This window comes from Drosophila yakuba, chromosome 2R (assembly GCF_016746365.2).
Source record: "Drosophila yakuba strain Tai18E2 chromosome 2R, Prin_Dyak_Tai18E2_2.1, whole genome shotgun sequence".
Classification (NCBI taxonomy): Eukaryota; Metazoa; Arthropoda; class Insecta; order Diptera; family Drosophilidae; genus Drosophila; species Drosophila yakuba.
The window spans coordinates 11,200,895-11,223,937 of NC_052528.2; the positions used below are offsets into that span (position 1 = coordinate 11,200,895).

At 46.2% G+C, this 23,043-nt stretch overlaps 6 protein-coding genes and 1 pseudogene across 8 annotated transcripts; 4 read left to right on the forward strand and 3 right to left on the reverse strand.

Annotated features, from left to right (window-relative positions):
• The first annotated feature begins 148 nt into the window (after positions 1-148).
• LOC6530105 (probable nucleoporin Nup54) lies at positions 149-2,800 on the forward strand. 3 transcript variants are annotated; one of them, XM_015197111.2, is made up of 6 exons: positions 149-165; positions 237-366; positions 788-1,294; positions 1,356-1,722; positions 1,775-2,336; positions 2,405-2,800. In XM_015197111.2, exons 2-6 carry the CDS (start codon positions 312-314, stop codon positions 2,744-2,746), a joined length of 1,833 nt encoding a protein of 610 aa, XP_015052597.1. In that variant the 5' UTR covers positions 149-165; positions 237-311; the 3' UTR covers positions 2,747-2,800. The 3 variants fall into 3 exon arrangements, with proteins under 3 accessions (XP_015052597.1, XP_002091051.1, XP_039228471.1); XM_002091015.3 differs by lacking the exon at positions 149-165 and having other exon boundaries at positions 172-366; XM_039372537.1 differs by lacking the exon at positions 149-165 and having other exon boundaries at positions 172-366; positions 791-1,294.
• On the reverse strand, positions 373-784 carry LOC26536242. The gene is made up of 2 exons (XM_015197476.2): positions 564-784; positions 373-497 (listed from the first exon to the last, which is right to left on the reverse strand). Exons 1-2 carry the CDS (start codon positions 638-640, stop codon positions 389-391), a joined length of 186 nt encoding a protein of 61 aa, XP_015052962.1. The 5' UTR covers positions 641-784; the 3' UTR covers positions 373-388.
• Positions 2,801-2,876: 76 nt separating the features above from the next.
• Positions 2,877-4,348, forward strand: LOC6530106. The gene is made up of 2 exons (XM_002091016.3): positions 2,877-3,491; positions 3,550-4,348. The coding sequence occupies exons 1-2, from the start codon at positions 3,474-3,476 to the stop codon at positions 4,252-4,254; spliced, it is 723 nt and encodes a 240-aa protein (XP_002091052.1). The 5' UTR covers positions 2,877-3,473; the 3' UTR covers positions 4,255-4,348.
• Positions 4,256-5,780, reverse strand: LOC6530107 (deoxyribose-phosphate aldolase). The gene is made up of 3 exons (XM_002091017.4): positions 5,475-5,780; positions 4,828-5,411; positions 4,256-4,768 (listed from the first exon to the last, which is right to left on the reverse strand). Exons 1-3 carry the CDS (start codon positions 5,524-5,526, stop codon positions 4,361-4,363), a joined length of 1,044 nt encoding a protein of 347 aa, XP_002091053.1. The 5' UTR covers positions 5,527-5,780; the 3' UTR covers positions 4,256-4,360.
• Positions 5,781-5,814: 34 nt separating this feature from the next.
• Positions 5,815-7,703, reverse strand: LOC6530108 (putative ATPase N2B). Its single transcript, XM_002091018.4, has 4 exons — positions 7,146-7,703; positions 6,489-7,091; positions 6,181-6,432; positions 5,815-6,115 (listed from the first exon to the last, which is right to left on the reverse strand). The coding sequence occupies exons 1-4, from the start codon at positions 7,545-7,547 to the stop codon at positions 5,993-5,995; spliced, it is 1,380 nt and encodes a 459-aa protein (XP_002091054.1). The 5' UTR covers positions 7,548-7,703; the 3' UTR covers positions 5,815-5,992.
• Positions 7,704-8,748: 1,045 nt separating this feature from the next.
• Positions 8,749-10,818, forward strand: LOC6530109 (luciferin 4-monooxygenase). Its single transcript, XM_002091019.3, has 5 exons — positions 8,749-8,945; positions 9,010-9,217; positions 9,275-9,461; positions 9,521-9,637; positions 9,696-10,818. The coding sequence occupies exons 1-5, from the start codon at positions 8,805-8,807 to the stop codon at positions 10,648-10,650; spliced, it is 1,608 nt and encodes a 535-aa protein (XP_002091055.1). The 5' UTR covers positions 8,749-8,804; the 3' UTR covers positions 10,651-10,818.
• Positions 10,819-11,252: 434 nt separating this feature from the next.
• LOC6530110 lies at positions 11,253-14,805 on the forward strand (annotated as a pseudogene).
• The last annotated feature ends 8,238 nt before the right edge of the window (positions 14,806-23,043 follow it).

Consider the following 23,043-nt stretch of genomic DNA (forward strand, 5'->3'; position numbering starts at 1 on the left):
GATGGGATCGTTGAGGTAACCGCCAAATTTCAAATTAAAATGTACTAACAATCTGATATCGGGGGTAAGACTATCGATAATTTAGTCCGCTCGGTAGTGTTACCAAACTATTTAAGTCAAATTAAGTGTTGTTTTGTGCAACGGAGAGAGCCCGTTTACAATCTGGTAACACTGCTAGAAAGCGCCAAAATTTTACGTTTATTAGGATTAAGACTAATTTTATTACAACAAAATAGAGATATACAAAGTCGGCCCTTAGGAAAGGCAATCCGAACTCTGCGGCAAAGTATCGTCCTTGAGAATTCCGCATCATGTCCTTCTTCGGAGCCAACACGTCGCTTGGAGCAACAAGCACGCCGACCAAAAGTGAGTTTCCGTAAACAAGACCTCATGCCCTTTTTTCCAGGTATTGGTGGGGTCCACTTCCACTTGGCGGAGGCTTCAGCAGCTTCTTGGCGTCCTGCAGGCTGTGAATGCGTATGTCCTTAGGATCGATGCTGGATGTGGAGCAGGTTACGGGGTTGCAGCGTTCTTTAAGCGTGTGGATAGACAAAGATGCTCACCCCTTTTTGTGGACCACATAGGCGACGTATCCTACGAAACCCAGCACGAGGATCAGCAATATGAAAACCAGAGGCATTTTCCACGACCAGCAGGCAACCAGTGCTTGAAACAAACTAAGGGCAGCTTAATATTTGGGAACCCGAAATAGCAGATAAGAGTCCAAGGCAGAAGCATAGCTTTCAAAACACTGACCCATTTACGGTCTTCTTATCTCTTTGCTCAGCAGCCGGTGGTCTCTTCGGATCGCCGTTTGGCGGCACCCCTGCAGCCAGCCAGCCAGCACCCGCTTTCGGAACACAGGCCACATCAACTCCGGCTTTTGGCGCCCAACCGGCTGCATCTGCCTTCGGAGCAGGTTCCGCCTTCGGAGCAACCGCTGCAGCCCCGGCTTTTGGTGCCGCCACAGCAACTTCTGCCTTTGGCGGCTCCGCCTTTGGCAGTGCTCCGGCCTTTGGAGCGGCGACGACCACAACAGCGGGCACGGGTCTTGGAGGAGGCGGGTTTGCCGGCTTTGGAGCAGCTCCGGCAACGAGTCAGGCCAGTCTGTTCGGCGCTCCATCGACTAGTGCAGCACCACCTGCATTTAGCGGATTCGGCCAACAGGCAGCTGCGAGTACAGCGCCCGCAAGTGGATTTTCAGGCTTTGGAACAACCACAACCTCGGCACCTGCTTTTGGCGGTTTCGGCACCAACCAGTCCACTGGCTTTGGGGGCGGAGCCTTCGGATCCAGTGAGTTAAATAAGCCCATTTGTTTTTCTGTGGTATTCCTAACCTGGTTTACGATTCACAGCCTTTGGAAAACCAGCTAATACAACAGTTACGCCGGGATTCGGTGGATTCGGCGGCACCAGCTTCATGCTTGGACAACCGCAACAGCAGCCAGCGCCCATTTCGGCCGACGAGGCGTTTGCCCAATCCATTCTAAATGTGTCCATTTTTGGCGATGACCGGGACAAAATAGTGGCTAAATGGAACTACTTGCAGGCTACGTGGGGCACTGGGAAGATGTTCTACTCCCAGAGTGCGGCTCCGGTGGACATTACACCGGAAAACGTGATGTGCCGGTTCAAGGCCATAGGGTACAGTCGGATGCCGGGCAAGGATAACAAGTTGGGACTGGTGGCTCTTAATTTCTGCAGAGAACTGTCAGCTGTTAAGTAGGTTTTTTTGCGCTTTTTGACTTCATGGTATTAATTGATTTCATTTTAGGCCACACCAGCAACAAGTGGTTCAAACGCTTCACAGTTTGTTTGGCAGCAAGCCGAACATGCTGGTTCACATAGATTCCATCAAGGAGCTAGAGAACAAGAAGTGCCAAATGGTTATCTACGTGGAGGAGAAGCTTCAGCATGCTCCCAACGAAAGCAAGCGTATATTGGCCACGGAACTCTCAAACTACCTAAATCAGGCATCGTTGAAACCTCAGCTAAATAATCTAGGGGTTGTGGAGGCTTTGGCTCTGGTATTACCCGACGAGGATCAATTAAAGGAGTATCTTGAAAATCCACCCCGAGGCGTGGATCCGCGCATGTGGCGTCAGGCCAATTCCGATAATCCAGATCCTAGTAAATTTATACCAGTGCCAATGGTGGGCTTTAACGACTTGAAGTGGCGCGTTAAGTGCCAGGAGCAAGAAACGGACACGCATGCATTGTACATTAAAAAAGTGGAAGGTGAGCTGACAGAACTCAGGCAGCGTCACGCCACGGCTACAGCGAAGATTCTTGAACATAAACGGAAACTGGCCGAGCTTGGTCATCGCATACTAAGGGTAAGACAAATAGTTAAATTCCCTGCTTAATGGTTTTTTATTTAGAAATGTATATTCTTCTACGCCAGATAATAGTGAAGCAAGAGTGCACCCGCAAGGTAGGCACTTCCCTGACGCCCGAGGAGGAGGCCATGCGGACCAAGCTTCAGAACATGCAAGCTGTCGTGTCCGCACCCACCCAATTCAAGGGCCGACTCAGCGAGCTGCTCTCCCAGATGCGCATGCAGCGCAATCAGTTCGCCGCCAACGGAGGAGCCGAGTATGCCCTCGACAAGGAAGCGGAGGATGAGATGAAGACCTTCCTGACCATGCAGCAGCGCGCAATGGAGGTGCTGAGCGATACCGTCAATAAGGACCTGAAGGCACTGGATGTTATAATTAAGGGACTGCCCGAGTTGCGACAATCGTGATAGGAATAGGAATGAGCTGATATGTTGAATAAATCCCACATATGTTTAACACAACCCAGTGATTTTCGATGATCGAGTCAACGAACAAGTTGTGGCCGTTACACTTTTGCTATAATGCTGTCGTTTAGCATTTCCTGCAGCTTTGAACTTGCACTTTTACGGGCAATGAGTCGAAACAATCGAAACGGGTTCACACATTCGTCCCCAAAGCTGCGGAAATAATTGTGTGGGTCAATGCACTGGCACCGCGCAGCTCTTGGACCGCCCGACTTTTCCCTGGCCACTGCCTGAAATTGGACAATTTCGACGACTTGGCAGGAGGCAATCGCTCGCTTGGACTCATTATGAGTGGCAAACGGTTCGTCTCTGGCGGTTCCAGTTTGTTCAACTCCAGCATCGGTATCACCATTGCTGTTACATTAACATTATTATGCGCTCGGGCATGTGCATACATGTGCAGTCTAGTTTGGCTCGTTACATATTTATTTCTTGTGTGGGAAACTAGTTTTCTCCCAGCCAACCAGAGTCCGTGCAGGTTTTTGTTGGCCATTGATGGCGGAGACTTCCGAGCTTCCGTTTCGAGTACGTTGCGCCAGTATAAATGAATTGGCCTGCTCCAAGGAGGCCTCACATCGTTTCAGATCTAAGAAAGTGAAGGTGGTTGATTCGGAGCACTGCCTATGAAGAGCAGAAAGTAATTCGTTCAGAGCTATTGCAATAATTGGACATGAATGGTTTACTGGTTGTGAGTTGCGTCCCACCACTCAGTGAAAAAATCGGACTAAGTTTTCCCATCCTTGCAGTTATTGTTGTGCGCCTTTTGCTGCAGCGTGGTCGCCAAGCCCCCGGCAGCTCGGCGGGCACAGCTGCATGACGATGTCCAGCTCATCCATCCACACATCATCACTATAGAGCGTTTAGAGAGCCTACTCCGGCGTGCTGGGGAAATCTTTGCCCCGGCTCTAGAGGAAGATGCCATGGCGGAGGCCAGCAGTCAGGTGCAGGAGCAAGTGCAGCCCCCACAGCGAATGTTGCCGCCAACGGAGCAACCGTATAACTTCTATTTACCGCTCTACGACTTCGTGGAACCCAAGCTGGATGCCAAGAGCCGAATGCTGGAGAAGATTGCTCCTCCGCCGCAGAAGGCGGAACACAACTACTACGCGGAAAAGCCAAAAAAGAAGCCAAAGAAGTTTAACGCAGCCAACAAGCACATCAACCTCAATCTCAAGTGGCTCAACACCTACGAGAGGGCCATGGGAGGCGCAACTGCGCCCAAGGCCATGTATCTGGAGCAGGACGAGCGCAACCGAATAAACTTTGACGACTCTTTCTTCGCGGTGGACATGCAGGTAAAGATTCCGGACAACCAACCTCACAAGGAGTCCGCTGCGCCCACAGAGCTCTTGCAGCATGGTGAAGAGCAGGCCGAGGAAGATTTGATGGCGGCTCCTGCGCAGTTAGCCTTTAACTACAAGTCTCCAGTCCAGGATGAACCTCGAACATAGATTGGTTTTTTTGTTTGTATAGGTTTTAGTCAGTTATATAAAAATGCTACAATAAATGCACTCAGAGCGAGTAAAGTCCAGGATACAAATTCGACTAGTTGGCCTCTTACTTTTTGCGCAGCTCCTTGCAGAAGGTCTCGGCAGCAGCAGCCTCGCGAGACACGGGCACGGTTTTCTGAGCCTCCTCCTCCTCGAGTTTTTTGACACCCTCCCGCACAACACGTTCAATGTCGTCTAGCAGTCCGGAAGCTCCAAAACGGAACCTCTCAGGGCGCAACCAGCGGATGCCAAGAGTTTCGTTAACCAACGTCATCCAGGCGATTGCATCTCGAACAGTCTTCACTCCCCCGGCTGGCTTAAGGCCCACAATCTGGCACGTGCGTCTTTTGAATTCCTGAATGGCAAATATCATGACCAGGCCAACGGGCAGGGTGGCGTTGACCGTCTCCTTGCCAGTGGAGGTCTTTATGAAATCCGCTCCGGCCATCATGCAAACCATGGCTGCTTTGTAGACCTGCATTAAGAACTGCATTAAGAACACTATTTCTAGTGATTAGGCGACGTTGATCTTACGTTCTCCATGGTTCCCAGCTCCCCGATGGCAAGAATAGTTTTAAGGTGAGCCCTTTGTCCACAGGCACTGCGCATAAGGACCACCTCGTTGTACATGGCCTCCCAGTCGCCAACAAGGGCCAACTGGCGATTGATCACAATATCGATCTCTGTGGCACCAGCCAGGATGGCGTGGCTGATCTCCTGCAGACGGGTCTGCAGGCCATACTGGCCCGTGGGAAAGCCCGTAGCCACCGCTGCAATGGCCACTTTATCCAATTTGTCGTACTGCTGTAGAGTGGTATAGGCATCCTTTACCCTGGCCGGATAAACGCAAACGGCTGCCGTGTGCATCTCTGGGATGAGAGCCCGGTCAAAGAACCTGTCGAAGAACTGCGGCTCGAAGGGATAGCATGCGCGGAGGCACAGTCTGCGGACATTGGCCGCCGTATCATCGCCAGCCAAGGTGGTCAGATCCGTCAGCATCAGAGCCCTCAACGCCCATGCGATTTCGTTGGCTCCGCTGACATGGCACCGCTGGGACACTGTCATGGCGATCTCCTCGACCTGGCGCAGCGAGATGTTCACCTTAAGCAGGGAGGGGTCTGCGAAATATATACATGCATACTCGTTTATATTTGAGATCGTTGTATGGAGTGATTTCTTACCAAAGGGCAGGGTTTTGTTTACTTCCAGTTCCTTCACATCCATGCTGCCCATTGCTGTCAAACCCGTTTATTTACCGCACAAAATTTCACTTGAAGATAAAATCTTTCGATCGCTAGCGACCTCTAATCTTCTCCTCAACCTCAACCGAAAAACATGGGAGAAATCTTATCAATTTGCTTGTTGGACAGCTGATGATGGCGTTGCCAGACCGCTCGTATTAACTGATAATTTCTAAGCTGGATTCCGTTAAAAGATCAACGATGTGAAAAATTATTTTTTATTCATAACGTACGAAGTAAAACTCAACAACTGAGTGTTTGATAAAGGTAATCGCATAGGTAACTTTGTCTACTTTTATTGCTTTAATACTTGCAAGTTGCACCTATTCTTAATATTGCATTTTTGATATGAAAGTTGTAAGTACAAGATATTCTGGATGTTAAATTTCCGCAACACCGAGGTAGAAAACATATAATTTAATAGCGCTAATTGAACTACTGCTTTGTGACATAGGTATTCATCGATGTTTGGCCCACTGCTCCCAGTACTCCCGCTTCTGCATTTCGTAGAGCCGAGATAGTGTGCGATCGAAGGCGAACAACTCTTCCTCGCCGGTGAAGAAACTGGATTTGGATTCGTTCTGTGAAGAAGAAAGGGTTGATTTCAATGGTGGAAAAATGAGTTAGCTTAAAATGCGTCACTTACTATTTTTAAGTCGTCCATTAAGGTCCGTTCAGAATCAGATAGAGTTTTGGAACCTCCAGAAAAGCTAAACAAATTCTCCAGTGCAACATCGGACGATATCACCACACGCACACGGTTATTATAAAGGGTATCTATGAGCGTAATAAATCGTCGCATCTGCGCCTTCACATCGAGGGTCAGTTGGGGCACATCACGGATGAGGACGGTGTGAAAGAATTGCGATATCTGTAAAAAATCACTGCCAGCCAAAGGCTAATGCGGGAAATGTCATGAGTATGGGCCAGATATTATATTAATCCTTTGCTTACGCGATCACAGAGTTCCGCGAAGGTGCTGTCCAGCACTTGACCACAAGTGCGATTGAAGGTCAGATCTCGTCCAAAATGAGTCAGGGTTCGCGGCCGGATAATATCGTTTTCCTCGGCGCACAGGATCTTGAACATGCGATTCATACTGCCATCCGCATCCGTTTGGCCTTTGACGAAGTAGTTGGTGTCGCCAGACTGGGCTATCCGTCGGTAGTCAATGGAATCCAATTGGGACACCTTACAGCGACGCTGAAGCAACGCAATGAAGGGTAGAAAGTTCGTGCGCTGCAGTCCGTTCTTGTACAGATCCTCTGGATGCCGATTGCTGGTGGCCACAACCACAATGCCATGGCGGAAAAGGTGGGTAAACAATCGCTTTAGCACCATGGCGTCGGCTATGTCCGTTACCTGGAACTCATCAAAGCATATCAACCAGGACTCGCTGGCGATCAAGTCGGCAACCGGTCTTGTGGGATCAAAGGGTGCTGGCTTCTCAGAGTTGAAGGCCCGGTCAACGGGTCCTTGTCTTTGCTTGGCCTCATGGATGCGGGTGTGAACGCTGTTCATGAACGAAGTGAAATGGACGCGCTGCTTGCGATCAATCTGAAAGTCACGCTCATGTGAAAGGGGCTTGAGGAATACTCAATTAGCACTTACCTGTGTGCAGCAGTCGAAGAAGAGGTCCATCAGAGTGGTCTTGCCGACTCCCACGCTGCCGTACAGGTACAGGCCCTGGGGAGCGTGACTGCCAGCGTTAGGATCATCCTGATCGTCGTCTTCGGGGGAGGATTTCCTACCGAAGAGAGAGCTGAAGAATCCTCCGCCTCCACCGCTGCCCGACCTATAACTGGGTTTATACCCCTGAATCTTGTGATACAGCGCATCCAGCTCCTTCATCGTCTGCAGCTGCCTGTTGTCGGTCATCAGTTGGCCAGAACTAACACGCTTCTCGTATTCCTTCAGCGGACTGAGACCGCTCATGTGGCAGGCGGGCGCCCAAAGGAACAGCGGCTTCTGCCGCGCGCAGCGGACCACCAGCCCGAGGTGGTAGGTGAACATGGCAGAGTGGGACAATTAGCGCAGTTCTAGGAGATAATTCCGCGTCACCTAAACATTACATAAAACTAAAGACCTCACTTCCGCGAATTTTGACCGCGAATTTCGGTTGTTGGCCGTGAAATTTTCCCAAACCAGGGCTAGCGACAAAAACAGCTGATCTGACAGCTGCTCGCACGGATGCCAGACGGTACCAAGAGATGCCAGATAATTTGGATCAACCGCATTTTAAAATTGAAATTGCACATATTACATTTGCTGATAAAAAGAAGTGGAGAACAATAAATTAATGTACTTAAGCTGATTTTAAAAATTGTTTAATAGAAGATTTTTAAATCTATCAAAATAGTATACAAATCTAGACAGAGCTTAAATTCTGCAGAGCCAAATTATTGTTGAAAACTTTAAAAAATGTTTGAAAATTGCTTACTAATCAGAATAAAATATAATCATACGGTGGTATGTTAATAAATATGAGTTCCTACCGATCGAACAACCGAGTTAATAAACCCTGAACGACAATAACAAGACTTAGGCTACTTAAACCTCTAATCAGGAATGCGAGGTAACAAAAGGATTAACAACCCGTAAATCTTGTCATGGTGTGTTTTAAATCTGATGAGTAATTGAAACTGGCACTGATCGAATTACTGTGGCACTTCCTGCAGTATTGTTTAGGTTGCGTGATTTGTATCACAGATACCAGTCAGGTGTTTTACTTTGGCAGATTTTTCCTATTAAAACGTACATATATATTTGTTATTCAGTGGTTAGTTGGGATTTTTACTTGCTTCGGTTTAGCATTGAACTAGAAAGATTAGATAGGTCATTTTCTGAATGCCACTTACATATTTACTCCACATTTAAGTATGCCCTAATTCCCTATAAATGCAGTTGAGTGGATTAAGTATGTGGTATTAGCGGGAATATCAGTTTAAAAGGTGGTTTAAGTCTGCTGGTAGGCTATCAAAACAATGCATCGGATTAATGCATTAAGATTGAAGATATGGGTTTCCTCAAGACTCTGGAGCAGGGTATAAAATAGTCAGGGCCAGGGGCGAATCTATTGGTGCACTATCTTCAGCAGGCACAGATAAGATGGTACAGGTGTTAGCCACTTGCAGTGGATCCACTCAAGGTGTCTATCGAGACTGCAATCCCGGAGTTCTGGCTCCTTATAAATAGAACTGCACTCACCTGCGTTCACCACAGTCTACTGCATTTTGTAACGGCTAAAAAGTTATATGAGGTAACCACAACATGGCTATGATACCCACCACCTACAACGAAAAGGATAATGTCTGGAGCGGAGCCAAGCGCAACTCCATCTACAACTATGACACCTCCGTGGGCAAGATCATCTTCAATAACATGAAGAACTGGCCCAAGAATGTGTGCCAGGTGAGTCTGTGCGGAAACGATTCCCTATATATTTAGTATATATCAACAAATCCTGCTCCTCCAGATATGTGATATAGATGGAGTAACTGTCACCTTCGAGCAAGGTCTCACCTGGGCCATCCGGATTGCCCAGTACCTTAAGAAGAGGGGTCTTAACCACAAGGATGTCATTGGAATTGCAGCCAAAAACTCAACTTATGTTATGCCTCTTGGAGTGGCCTGTTTGATGAATGGCACCCCATTCCATTCGGTCAATCCGGTGCTAGATGATGGTAAGTACAGTCTAAGGAAAACTAAATAAAAATGTAATAAATTTATTTTTTGTATAGCAACCTTGTTGCATGTGTTTTCGATCACCAAGCCCACACTGATATTTTGTGATGGACACGAGTACGACAAAGTTCATAAGGCTACGGTAGGATGGCATCCGGAAATCTTTACCCTCACGGATCATGTTGAAGGAGTCCAGGCCATCGAGACCTTGTTGGACCCCACAACCACAGAAAAGTTTTATCAGTAAGTATGAGAGTGGTTGGAACTTTAAAAATTCAACAACGTATCGTGTTTCCCCGTAGACCGGAAGTGTTGAAGGAAGGAGGTGATCAAACCGTAGCCATCCTCTGCTCCTCTGGAACCACTGGCTTGCCCAAGGCAGTCTGCATTTCCAACAGCATTCTGATCCAGGACAGCATGTGAGTCCAACTTCATAATGTACCGATTGTATAACTTAAGGGCTATATATCCTATCAGGTTGGTCACCAGTCAGTCGGTTATCTATGTAGGAAGCTGTCTGGACTGGATCACGGGTTTGTGGGCTTTTGTGTTCAGCACCGTATTCGGTTGCACCCGCATTATCAGCAACAAAGCCTTTACTCCGGAGTACTTTGTGGGGCTGGTGAAGAAGTACAAGATCAACTATGCTGTGCTGCCGCCGCGTCACCTCTCCGCTTTGATCACCTGTCCGGATGCGAAGCCGGATGCTATGGCCTCCATCACGCACCTTAACTACGGCGGTGGTTCGATATCGTTGGCCACGTTGCAGCGATCGCAGGAGCTCTGCAAGACAGCCATGTTCAACTCGGGATACGGGATGACAGAGGTGGGCGCCATCACGATCAACATCGGAATCAGCAACGTCTCCTCGGCGGGCAGGCCTGTGCCGGGCATTAAAATACGCATCGTGGACGAGGATGGCAAGAGCTTGGGCTACAACCAGGTGGGAGAGATCTATGTGCACACGGGTCAGGCCTGGAATGGGTACTACGGCAATCCAGTGGAGACGCGGCGAATGCAGGACTTTGAGGGTTGGTTCCACACCGGCGATTTGGGCTACTTCGACGAGCAGAATTTCCTGTACATAGTGGATCGCAAGAAGGAGATCCTCAAGTACAATGGCCTCCACTACTGGCCAACGGAGATCGAGACCGTTATCGCGGAACTGTCCCAGGTGCAGGATGTGTGCGTGGTGGGAGTCTACGACGAGCGGGAGGGTGATGCGGCCGGTGCACTGGTCGTCAGGAGCAAGGGAGGCACCATTTCGGCAAAGGAGATAGCGGATCACGTGGCCAAGCGGTTGCCCGCAACGCAGAAGCAGCTCAGAGCAGGAGTCCAGTTCACCGACAAACTGCCCGCCAATGTCAATGGCAAGACCATGCGAAAGACGGCACGCGACGTGTTTGTCGCCCTGCGCGTATCTGGAAAGTGAGATACAAGTGATCCACGCGATCGAGAATAGTTTTAATCACAAGTGCTGGGAGATAATTGAGACACTTAAGAACAGAAACAACTTCAGCACCATGGCTGAGAAGGGCCCTCGACAATAAGGTGACCTTTGGAACCCAATAAATTGTGTAGTACCTACGAAGGGTTATAATCCCCATTTTATTTTTGTTCGTTCGGAGGCCGTGAAGAGTAGTTGCTATAGATTCTATGAGCTATGGGTTCACTGTGATAAGCGTAGTCACGAGACTTACTTTTGTTGCACAAATATAGTCAAATATAGTGGAAATTCGATTAGATAGAATTCACATATGATTCATACACGTGTCATTAGCATACGTCCATTTAGTGAATGGAGTGTGTTCTTATCTTATCTCGTTTTATTTCCAAGGTGCCAAACGTTTTACAAAAACCCATTTAACTTGGAACACACTGAAGCTGGTTAAGATAGTGTGAATTTTAACCACTAATTCTTTTATAAAAACTGATAAGATTAAAAAATGCCGAATAAGAGTTAATGTTCTGTTTGCTTATTTCTATAATAATCCAATTATAACTCGTAATAATACAACTATAACTCGTGACACTATTATATTGATTGAGATAGGGTGAGATAAGACAGTTGATGAAGGTCTTCTTTTACTGGAAGTTTTTGAAGTTCCCTTCCGCTATATATACCGTCTTTCCCATCTCCGACGGACAGAAGTACTTTTGATTTCGGCCGAAAAGAAACGCCCCAAAAATGCAGGGACTGCCAACAACTTACGATGCGAGGGACCGTATCTGGAGTGGAGCCAAGCGGGCCAACACCTACACCGATGAGACATCCATTGGTAGTGTAATTTGCAAAGAGATGAGGAACTGGTCCAGAAACGTTTGTCAGGTAAGTCCAATCGATCACAATGATTTTTCATTACAACTGCTTTAATAACACTGCCAACCACCTCAACAGATAATCGATGTGGATGGTGTGGAAATGACCTTTGGGCAGGTAATCACTTGGGCCATTCGGATTGCCCAGATCCTGAAGAAAAAAGGACTTAAGCATACAGATGTAATTGGGATTGCGGCCAAAAACTCCACATACGTAGCTCCTGTAGCTGTGGCCTGCCTTTTAAATGGAACACCCTTCCACGCGGTTAATCCCGTGTCGGACGAAGGTTGGTGATCAAAGGGCATAAGCCATTACATAACCACATAAATCTTCCTGATTTCAGCCACTTTGACACACATTTTCTCGATAACCAAACCAACTGTGATTTTCTGCGATGGTCAGGACCACGAGAAACTCCGTGTTGCAGCTAAAGGATGGCAGCCAGAGATTTTCACGATTACTGACTCTGTTGAAGGAGTGCCCCATATCGATACCTTTTTGGAGCCAACTACCACAGAAATGTTTTACCAGTGAGTGTTCAATATACATATATACACAAATGGGAAAATAATACTTTTTACCCTAGGCCAGAACCTCTGAGGGAAGGAGGTGAACAGACCGTGGCCATCTACTGCTCTTCGGGAACCACTGGCTTACCCAAGGCTGTCTGTATTTCCAACAGAGCTCTCTTCTTGGACACCAAGTGAGAATTTTTGATACATTATTTTATAAGGTTCTTCATCGCTAATTTCTCTGACAGTATGCTGAGCAGCGAATCGGTCGCATTGGCCGCCACTAGTCTGGATTGGTACAGTAGCCTATGGTTAATAATCTGGAGCACTGTGGTGGGCTGCACCCGGATTATAACTAACAAACCATTTTCACCGGAATACTTTGTAAAGCTTGTTGAGAAGTACAGGATCAACACAGTTATATTGCCTCCTCACCATTTGTCTACTCTGACCGCATTTCCCGGGGCAACGAAAGAAGCCTTGGCGTCCATTCGCAGCGTGGCCTATGGAGGCGGATTCACGTCCATGACCACATTGAAGAAAATGCAAGAGCTCTGTCCAAATGCAAAGTTGGTTTCAATATACGCATTGACTGAGGTAGGAGTTGTATCCTATAATATCGGACTCGGAAACGTCAACACTGCAGGCAAGCCGCGTTCGGGCATAAAGATTCGGATCGTGGACGATGATGGCAAGAGCCTGGGTTACAACGAGCAGGGAGAGATCTATGTGCACACTGGCCTTCCCTGGAAAGGATACTATGGTAACCCAGTGGAGACTCAACGAACTCAGGACGACAAAGGATGGGTTCATACCGGCGATCTAGGCTACTTCGATGACCAGAACCAGCTCTATGTGGTGGACCGCAAAAAGGATATCCGCAGGTACCAGGCAGAAGACTACTGTCCCTCTGAGATCGAGGGCGTCATCTCAGAGTTGCCCAACGTGGAGGAAGTTTGCGTCATCAGCGTCTCCGATGATCAGGGCGATGCTGCTGGTGCACTGGTGGTGAAGCGTAGTGGTTCCTCAATTACCGCCAAGGAGATTTCTGATCATGTGGCCAGGAGGCTTCCCTACTTTCAAAAGCAGCTCTATGCTGGCGTCCAGTTTACGGATAAGCTACCAGCCAAACCAAATGGAAAGACACTTCGACGAGTGGCGCAAGAGGAATTCGTTGCGAGAAAGGGTTCTATGAAATAAGAATTCAATAACACACCTGGTAAAATTCAAATATTCTGGTTTATACCGAGTCGCGAGAATTCAAAGTCGTCGTATAAGTGAACTGATACAAATGAGAATTAAGCTGTTCTTCTTTTGTGTTTCTTTCTTTCATACTTAATAATAAACTTTGACAATCATGTTTGTTTAGCTATTGAGTTGAGCCATTGCCGAAAAACGAAGAAGTGACAATTGGCCGGACAGACAGCCGAAATGCAGCGCCCGAGCTTAATGTAGGTAGATAACGAAGAGGGAGTAGATAACAAAGAGAGAGAGAGAGAGTGCGATGCACTATGGGCATCGCAAGTGCTATTAATGACTATTTCGGCTTACAATATTAAGAGTATAAAACAAGAGAGAACGCTATAGTCGAGTTCCCCGACTATCTGATACACGTTACTCAGCTAGTGGAAGGGAAAAGGAGAGTCTTAAACACAGTTTTTGGCGGTTTGTAGGCGTCATAGTGGGCGTGGCAGAACGTTTCTTGGCAACTTTCTTCTCAACTTTCTAGCTTTAGTAGTTCCTGAGATCTCGACGTTCATACGGACGGACAGACGGACGGACAGACGGACATGGCCAGATCGACTCGGCTATTGATCCTGATCAAGAATATATATACTTTATATGGTCGGAAACGCTTCCTTTTGCCTGTTACATACTTTACAACGAATCTAGTATACTCTTTTACTCTACGAGTAACGGGTATAATTAGTCTACTCCACAGCTTTGGCCGCTGCATGACCCAACAATGTTATTTATTTAAAATCTAGCGGATTGCTTTCTTTATTAGCAATGTAATTAAATTTGTATTATGTATGCATTATGGGATTTTGACAATTAAAACTATTTTTTTCTAATTAAAACTAGACACGCCAAACACATTAATTAAGATATGTTACTAAGATATCTAGGAGACATTTCCATCCACGTTTGAATCATTTATAAAATCATTCATTTCGTTGTGTACGAGTGTGGTTTTGAAGGTATATTATATTCGGAATGTGAAATATTATATTTGGCTAGGTGGACGAGGATTGGGCTACAACCAGGTGGAGACGCGGCGAATGCACGACTTTGAGGGTTGGTTCCACACCGGCGATTTGGGCTACTTCGACGAGCAGAATTTCCTGTACATAGTGGATCGCAAGAAGGAGATCCTCAAGTACAATGGCCCCCACTACTGGCCCACGGAGATCGAGACCGGTTTCGCGGGCTGTCCCAGGTGGTGGGAGTCTACGACGAGCGGGAGGGTGATGCGGCCGGTGCACTGGTCGTCAGGAGCAAGGGAGGCACCATTTCGGCAAAGGAGATAGCGGATCACGTGGCCAAGCGGTTGCCCGCAACGCAGAAGCAGCTCAGAGCAGGAGTCCAGTTCACCGACAAACTGCCCGCCAATGTCAATGGCAAGACCATGCGAAAGACGGCACGCGACGTGTTTGTCGCCCTGCGCGTATCTGGAAAGTGAGATACAAGTGATCCACGCGATCGAGAATAGTTTTAATCACAAGTGCTGAGAGATACTTTGGACACTTAAGAACAGAAACAACTTCAGCACCACGGTCATTGGAACCCAATAAATTGTATAGTACCTGCGAAGGGTTAGGTTAGGTTAGGTTAGGTTAGGTTTTACCGGCCGTCGGTTCGACGCACGTAGACCATTAGATTTTCCATTGTGATACCGTGTATGTTTTCCCCTTTTGTCCGTCGAGGTTCGTGTGAAGTTAGCAGTTTCCCCAGCCGGAGGCGCTGGTGAATTTTTGTGTCCGATGTGGATCGGTGTCGGACAGGTCTATCAGGAATCTTCTTCCTAATTGAGCAAGTCTTTTCGCTTGCAGTGCAGGGCATTGACATAGTAGATGCTCTACCGTTTCTTTCACTTCTTCGTCCCTACAGCTAAGGCAGAAAACGTTATACCGGGCATTTAGTCTTCTGGCATGGGTGCCTATCAACCAATGCACTGCGATAACTCTCATAGCAGTGCTGAGGTTTGCTCTGGTCAACCTTAAAAGTTTTGACGTTCTTTTTCAGCTTATTTTTGGCCATCTTGGCCATCTTGTGGTATTTTCCCATATTGTCTGTTTGTTTTGGTATAGGTTTTACATGTGGCTAAAGGCATACTCATGCCCTCCACCACTAGTATGAGTGGAGTGCCTTCTCGAGCTAGTTCATCTGCGATGGAGTTGCCTTCTATGTTCCTGTGTCCGGGTACCCATATAAGGCTGATTACGAATTGTTGTGTCATCTCGTGTAAAGATGAGCGGCAATTCGATACTGTTATTAAGTGGCTTCTGATTGAGCCAATCGATTTGAAAGCTGCTTGGCTACCACTGAAAATGTTTACGTGTGAGCTTTCCGGTTTTTGGTTTTAGGGGCCTGTTTTGGGGCCTCCCTTATTGCTGCTACTTTAGCTTGGAAGAGGCTGCAATGATCGGGGAGTCTAAACGAGATTCGTAAGTCTAGCTGTTTGGAGTAAACTCCTCCTCCTACTCTGTTCTGTTGTTTTGACCCGTCCGTATAGGTGTCTGTGAGTTCCACTCGTCCCTCTCTGGGATAATTGTGTTGAACGGTGTTTGTATGTACTCCGTTGGAGTGCAGTAGTATGTCCTGGAGGGGACTATTTGAATGTGTTTGGTATCTCTAAGCCTGATTGCCGCTGCTGTAACTGTAGCTCCATGCCAGCTGGATCTGGGCTTGGGAGGTTGAGAATGGCATTTAGGTCTTCGTTTGGGGTGGTGCGTAAGGCACTGCTGATGCAGAGTGCCGCGGCTCTTTGCATCTTTGCTAGCATTTTTATGTTGGATTTCTTTTTCAGGGCCGGCCACCATACTACGACCCCATACAGTAGTATTGGTCTGACGATGGCCGTATATATCCAGTTTACTATATAGGGAGTCATGCCCCATTTAAGTGCTATTGCTTTCTTGCACGTTAAGAGTGGTATTGAAGCTTTTTTCTGAGTCCACCCAAAGGTCTGTCAGGGCTCCGGTAATCGCGGTTGGAATGACGTTGTTAAGAGCTCCTTCTATATCCAGGAAAGCTACCAGTGCACATTCCTTTTGGGACATTGAATTTTCTATCTTGGAGACGAGAGAGTGTACTGCTGTCTCTGTCGATTTCCCATTCTTGTAGGCGTGTTGCGTGTCTGTGATGAGACTTGGATTGAGAGTTGATCTCAGATGCAGGCCGATGATTCTTTCAAGGGTCTTGAGTAGGAAGGATGACAGACTAATTGGGCTGAAATCCTTGGGGGTCGTGTGTGATGGTTTCCCTGCATTGCGGTAGGTGTCCAAGAAGTAGGGACCTTTTAAAAATGTCTAGAAGCCAGTTTATGGCTATATTTCTTGCATGTTGGATTTTTGCGGGTATGATTTTGTCTGGACCTGCAGATTTGTATGGCTTAGAACTATGTATGGCCCAATGGAGCACCTTTGGGTGTATGTACAGTTCAATACTTGCCAGTGTGGCGTTTGTTTGTTGGGAGGTGAGAGCGTTTTGGCAGTTTCCTGGGAAGTGAGTGTCTAGAAGTATCTCCAGAGATTTCTCACTCGTGCTGGTCCAGGAGCCATCTGCTCTTTTAAGATAGCCTAAGGTTGTGGCCGATTTGAAGAGTATTTTTCTAAGTCTGAGTGCTTCAGTTGTATTTTCCATTTCTGAGCAGAAGGAATGCCGCTATCGCTTTGCTTTCCTGATGGCTTTTTTGTAGTTTGCAAGGGCTTTCTTGTAGGCGGTCCACAGGGTCTCCCATTTCCTGCCATGGCCCTGTTAAAACGGGTTCTGCAGTCCATTCGGAGGGGAGATAGTTCTGCTGACAACCAGGGAGGTTTTCTTTTTCTTTTGGGCTTGCTATTGGGGCAGGCCTTTTTAGTGCATAGTTGCAGGTTTCTGTGAAAATTGAAACTAGTTTGTTTAGACTAGCAATTGTTTGAGGGTATGAGGGGGTATCCATTGGGATTTTTTCCCTTAACATATTTTTGTATTTTTGCCAGTCTGTTTTCCTTTGGTTTGAGAAAACTGCTGGTTTTGAGGGGTTTGTTGTGAGGGTCGTTTCTATATGCCTGTGGTCCGAGAAAGAGTGCTTATCTAGCACCCTCCAGGGAGTTACTGTCTCTAATATTGGCTTAGAGACGAGAGTTAGGTCTATTACCTGTGTTCGGTTCTTAATGGTAAAGGTGGGGTCATTACCTTTATTGCATATGACGAGATTTGAACTAAAGATAAAGTTGCAAAGAGACTCACCGCGGTCGTTTGTGTTTGTGCTTTCCAGGATGGCCTGGTTTTTTGGCCCTTCCATCTCGTCGACCTTCACCACTCGCCAGTCCGAGGTGGGAAGGTGCGGGTTGCATCGCTGCAGCATGGTGAGGATCTGGTCCGGCGCCTTGATGGATGCCGGGATCCAGATCCTTGCACGGGGTCGGCAAGGTACGTCGGACCAGCTCAACGCAAGAAGTCCGGCACTCCCATACACCTTCCCCAGCTCCTTTACTGCGGCTTTGTATAGCTCCGCAGGGCGCTAGTTACCAAATTGCCCTAGGTCGTGGTGGGAGGCTACGATGTGCAACCATACACATACATATACAACTATTTGTACTAATATGATATTTTTCTTATATTATATTTAAATGTAAGGACGATTTTCTTTGCGACTATTAAAACGATCGACTGTTCAAGTAAATGGTACAACTCAGAATGAAAGAGGTTTATTGGAAAAATAATTATGTATGTGTCGCAGATTTACTTTTAATTTCAAATATAACGACCGTTTTCTGCTACTTTGTGTTCGCCTCTTTCGTTTTGCATGTTCTTAGAACACGCATTTTCTACTTCGCAACAGCGTGGCAAATAACTGTTTCTGCCGAACGTAGTCTGGTCGCGGGCGTGAGCGAGAGGGAGAGAGATATATTCCCGCTAATAACGGGACGAGCAAGGAATAGACAAAATTGCCAGTATGTGTGTTGGTATTAATGTATGTGGAGTGAAGTAAGTCTCCAAAGTGTGTTGGTATTGCGTGTAGACTCGGGTTCTACGCATTATTGCAACATTTGTTCTTCACATTAAGTTTTTGATCGCCGAAGAAGTTAGACATGCCTCGCTCCCGAATTAAACGCGCGGCCAGAAAACGTTACGCTGACGCAGTGGAAAGCGATGCAGAACACGAAAGTGATCGCGATTCGACATCAGAAGTGGGATCGCCTACTCCTACTTCCAATAGTGAAAATAATTTACTGACAATTTTGGAGTCGCAAAGTCGCCATTTTTCTGAACTGTTAAAACAAGTGCAAAACTCACAAAGAGACCCAAAAAACTCAAATGCTGTCGTATTGCCAAAGTTTAATCCCGAACGCTCAGGCTCAGACGCTCAATCCTGGTGCTCAACGGTGGATTATATATTTTCCGAAAATCAACTGGACGGCAGCGCTCTTGTGATGACCCTCAGCAAGTCGCTGGAAGGGAGCGCGTCCCATTGGCTATCTCAGACGTGCTTCCCTGGCATAACATGGACTCAGTTCCGAGAATTATTTTTGCAACATTTTGCGGGAACAGAGACATTAGCTGCAGCGGTTATGAATCTGCTACAAGGATGCCCTACGGAAGGAGAGTGCCTGTCATTATACGGAAGCCGAATGGTTACTTCGCTTATGGCCAGGTGGAAGTCGCTGAGTGTGGAACAAATTGCAGTCTCCGTTGCGCTGGCACATGCAGCTGGAATTGACAGGCGTTTGAGGCGTTTAGTTTTTACCACCAATATCGACACTCGGAACGAATTACAACAAGAACTTAAAGCTTATTCGTTTGATGCTAGACCGAGCCAGCATTCCAACAATACATCAGCGCCGCCAGGAAAACGAGCTAAGCTCTATTCTCACATCAAGTGTCATAATTGCGGAAAAACCGGCCACAAAAAGGCGGAGTGTCGCTCAAAACCAGTGGCAGATTATACCCAGCAACCCGGCCAACAACGCCCTGGTTACATGGGAGGAAGAGATCGGTCTTCTGTGACCTGCTACAAGTGCGGAAAAGATGGACACGTTTCTACTGTGTGTCCTGATCGTCAGGAGCGTTCGTCATCTAACAAAACCCATATCGTAAAAGAAGTCAACATCTGTACTGTCCTTGAGCCCGTTGGAACTGTATCGCAATCTGGTGAGTCGTTCCAATTCTGCTTCGATTCCGGAGCTGAATGCTCACTCATCAAAGAAGCCGCCTCGCAGAGACTATCCGGAACTAGAATAAGCAGCGTAGTCATTTTAAAGGGTATTGGTAGTAATACTGTTTGTAGCACTTTACAGATACTGGCAAATGTTATGATTAGTGAACGTTCATTTGAAATATTGTTTCATGTAGTGTTAAATGATTACATCAAGTATGACGCTCTGATTGGTCGAGATATTCTGAGCCAGGGAATCGGCGTGACAATTACATCAAAGGCCCTTACTATGTTTAACGAAAAATCTATATTACCCATTGAAGTTTCTGAATGCAATCCTGATTTGGCTACTGTTGACACCGACGTGCATGGATCTGATAGAGACCAATTGTTATCAATTTTGCAAGAATATTCGGGTTCATTTATTAGTGGAATTCCACAAAGCCGTGTGTCTACAGGACAGCTAGAAATTCGCTTGATCGACCAAAATAAGACGGTTCAAAGACGCCCGTATAGGTTGAGTGTAGACGAAAAGGCAAAAGTTCGGCATCTAATTCAACAGCTGTTAGAATCAAACATTATAAGACCTAGTTATTCCCCCTTTGCGAGCCCTATGTTGCTTGTTCGAAAGAAAAATGGTACAAACCGCCTCTGTGTGGATTATAGGGAGCTTAATGCAAATACAGTCTCGGAGAAATATCCATTGCCGCTTATTTCAGATCAGATCGCTAGGCTGAGTGGTGCCAGGTTTTTCAGTTGTATAGACATGGCAAGCGGGTTTCACCAGATCCCAATTCACCCGAATTCAATTGAGCGGACGGCGTTCGTTACCCCAGAAGGCCAATTCGAATATTTAACTATGCCATTCGGACTCAAAAATGCCCCTGCTGTGTTCCAAAGAGCCATTAATCGTGCCTTAGGTGATCTTACCCACTCATACGCAATTGTCTACATGGATGACGTAATGATAGTTGCACATACAAAGGAAGAGGCGCTTGATAGGCTACGAGTAGTATTGCAAACACTCACTCAAGCAGGATTTTCTTTTAATATTGAAAAATGCTCGTTTCTTAAGTCTTGTGTAGAGTATTTGGGTTTTGAAGTTAGAGAAGGTGAGATTCGACCAAACCCTAGAAAAATTCAAGCCCTTGTTAATCTGCCACTTCCGCGGTCCATCACTCAGTTGAGACAATTTATCGGACTCGCCTCGTATTTTCGCCAATTTGTACCAAAGTTTTCACAACTGCTCAAACCTCTTTACGCTTTAACTTCAAAGAGCAAACCATTTGTGTGGGAATTGGAGCATGAGCAAATCCGGCAACAAGTAATATCTATTTTAACTAATGAACCTGTTCTCACTATATTTGACCCACAATTTGATATCGAGCTTCACACGGATGCTAGTGCCGATGGCTATGGCGCTATTTTGTTGCACCGAATTGAAAAGAAGCCTCGAGTTATCGAATATTTTAGCAAGATGACGTCATCAGCAGAATCGCGTTACCATTCATACGAACTGGAGACTCTTGCCGTATACAACTCCATAAAACACTTCCGTCATTACTTGCATGGCCGTTATTTTGTTGTGTTCACCGACTGCAATTCGCTTAAGGCCTCTCGTACAAAGATAGAGTTAACTCCCAGGGTTCATAGGTGGTGGTCGTACATGCAATGTTTTGATTTTGATATAGAGTATAGACCTGGACAGCGTATGGCCCATGTTGACTTTCTGTCCCGGAATCCAGTTCCAGAAAGTGTTAGGAATTCAGCAGGTATAGTGGAAAAGCATATCAATCTGACAGAAATATCTGATGGTTGGTTGTTGGCCGAACAGCAAAGAGACGAAGAAACCGCTCTTATTGTGTCTAAATTACGTAATGATGAATTGCCCGGAGATTTGGCTAAAAGCTACGAACTACGGTCTGGGACTCTGTATAGGAAAATCCAAAGAAACGGAAAGTCTCGTTGTTTGCCTATAATCCCAAAGCCATTTAGGTGGTCTGCTGTCAACAATGTCCACGAGTCAATCATGCACCTTGGTTGGGAGAAAACTCTCGAGAAAATGTACGAGTTTTATTGGTTTGATAAAATGTCCAAATACGTTCGCAAATTTGTGGACAATTGCATTACTTGCAGGTTGTCAAAGCCCCCGTCTGGCAAAATACAAGCCGAACTGCATCCCATTCCTAAGATTGACATCCCATGGCATACAGTTCATGTCGATATTACCGGGAAACTTAGCGGCAAAAATGATCAGAAGGAATACATAATTGTGCTAATAGACGCATTTACCAAATTCGTCTTCTTATCCCATACCATAAAGCTAGATACTATAAGTTGCATTAAGGCAGTAAGGTCTTTAATATCGTTATTTGGTGTCCCTTCTCGATTGATCGCTGATCAAGGACGTAGTTTTGCTAGTTCAGGGTTTCGTGATTTCTGCTCTGCTCAGAAAATAGAGTTGCACTTAATCGCCACAGGTGCTAGTCGTGCCAATGGCCAAGTAGAACGAGTTATGAGTACTCTCAAATCCATGCTAACTGCGGTTGAAACTGGCCAGGGATCTTGGCAGGATTCTTTATGTGAAATTCAACTGGCTCTTAATAGCACGCCCAATAGAGTGACCAAAGTTAGCCCGTTAGAAATACTCATTGGCAAAGAAGCAAGGCCGTTTGGTCTAACACCTATCATAAATAATGAAAATACTGTCGATGTGGAAAAAGTTAGAGAAATAGCAAAACGTAACATGGAAAAAAATGCCAAAATTGATAAAGAAAGATTTGACAAGAATAAAGCTACTGTTGTGAGACACAAGGTTGGTGACCATGTCCTACTCAAAAATGAAGAGCGGCACCAGACCAAACTAGATCCTAAGTTTAGAGGCCCATTTTTGGTGTCCGAGGTACTACCAGGAGATAGATATAAGCTCAAAGCATTAAACAATAATAGAACTTATAAATATTCTCACGAATTTTTGCGAAGTATGCCTGAGAAGGGGATTACCACAGAATTTGAAGATGAAGGCGCAGAAAAAGACGCTGTGAATCAAGCCAGTGAGGGCTGTGATGAGGATCAAGCCAGTGAGGGCTGTGATGAGGATCAAGCCAGTGAGGGCTGGGACCTTGAAATTGATTAAGATTTTGTAAACCTTCGGATCGATTCGGGAGACGACTTTCTCTTCAGATGGGTGCCCGAGTTAATGTGGTTCGCCATTTGATTGCAGATTAGTTCGAATCCCGGAAACGATTGTTGGTGCTGGTTATTTGGCTGGCCTATAGACTGCGTCAACCGTGTGCCATGTATGTTGGCCGGTTTGTCGAGTTGTAAGCTGTGCTCTAGGCTAATAAGAGTATAGACTGGCCGGTTTGATGAACCGTGCGCTAGTGGAAGAAAGTAATGTAATGAACTAAGAATGTAAACGCTCTCAGAGAAGCACTATGAATATGGTATGTTCTGAATAAAAGTTGGTGGTAATCCGGATCTCATGGCTTAAAATTAAATGATAAAACTAAGAAATGAAACTTGGAAGAAATGTGTTAAGTTGCTTAAAGAATTAACAGAAAATAATAATGATGTAAATGAATTGAGAAAGGAAAATGCGTTATGAATTATTAACCCACGAGGACGTGT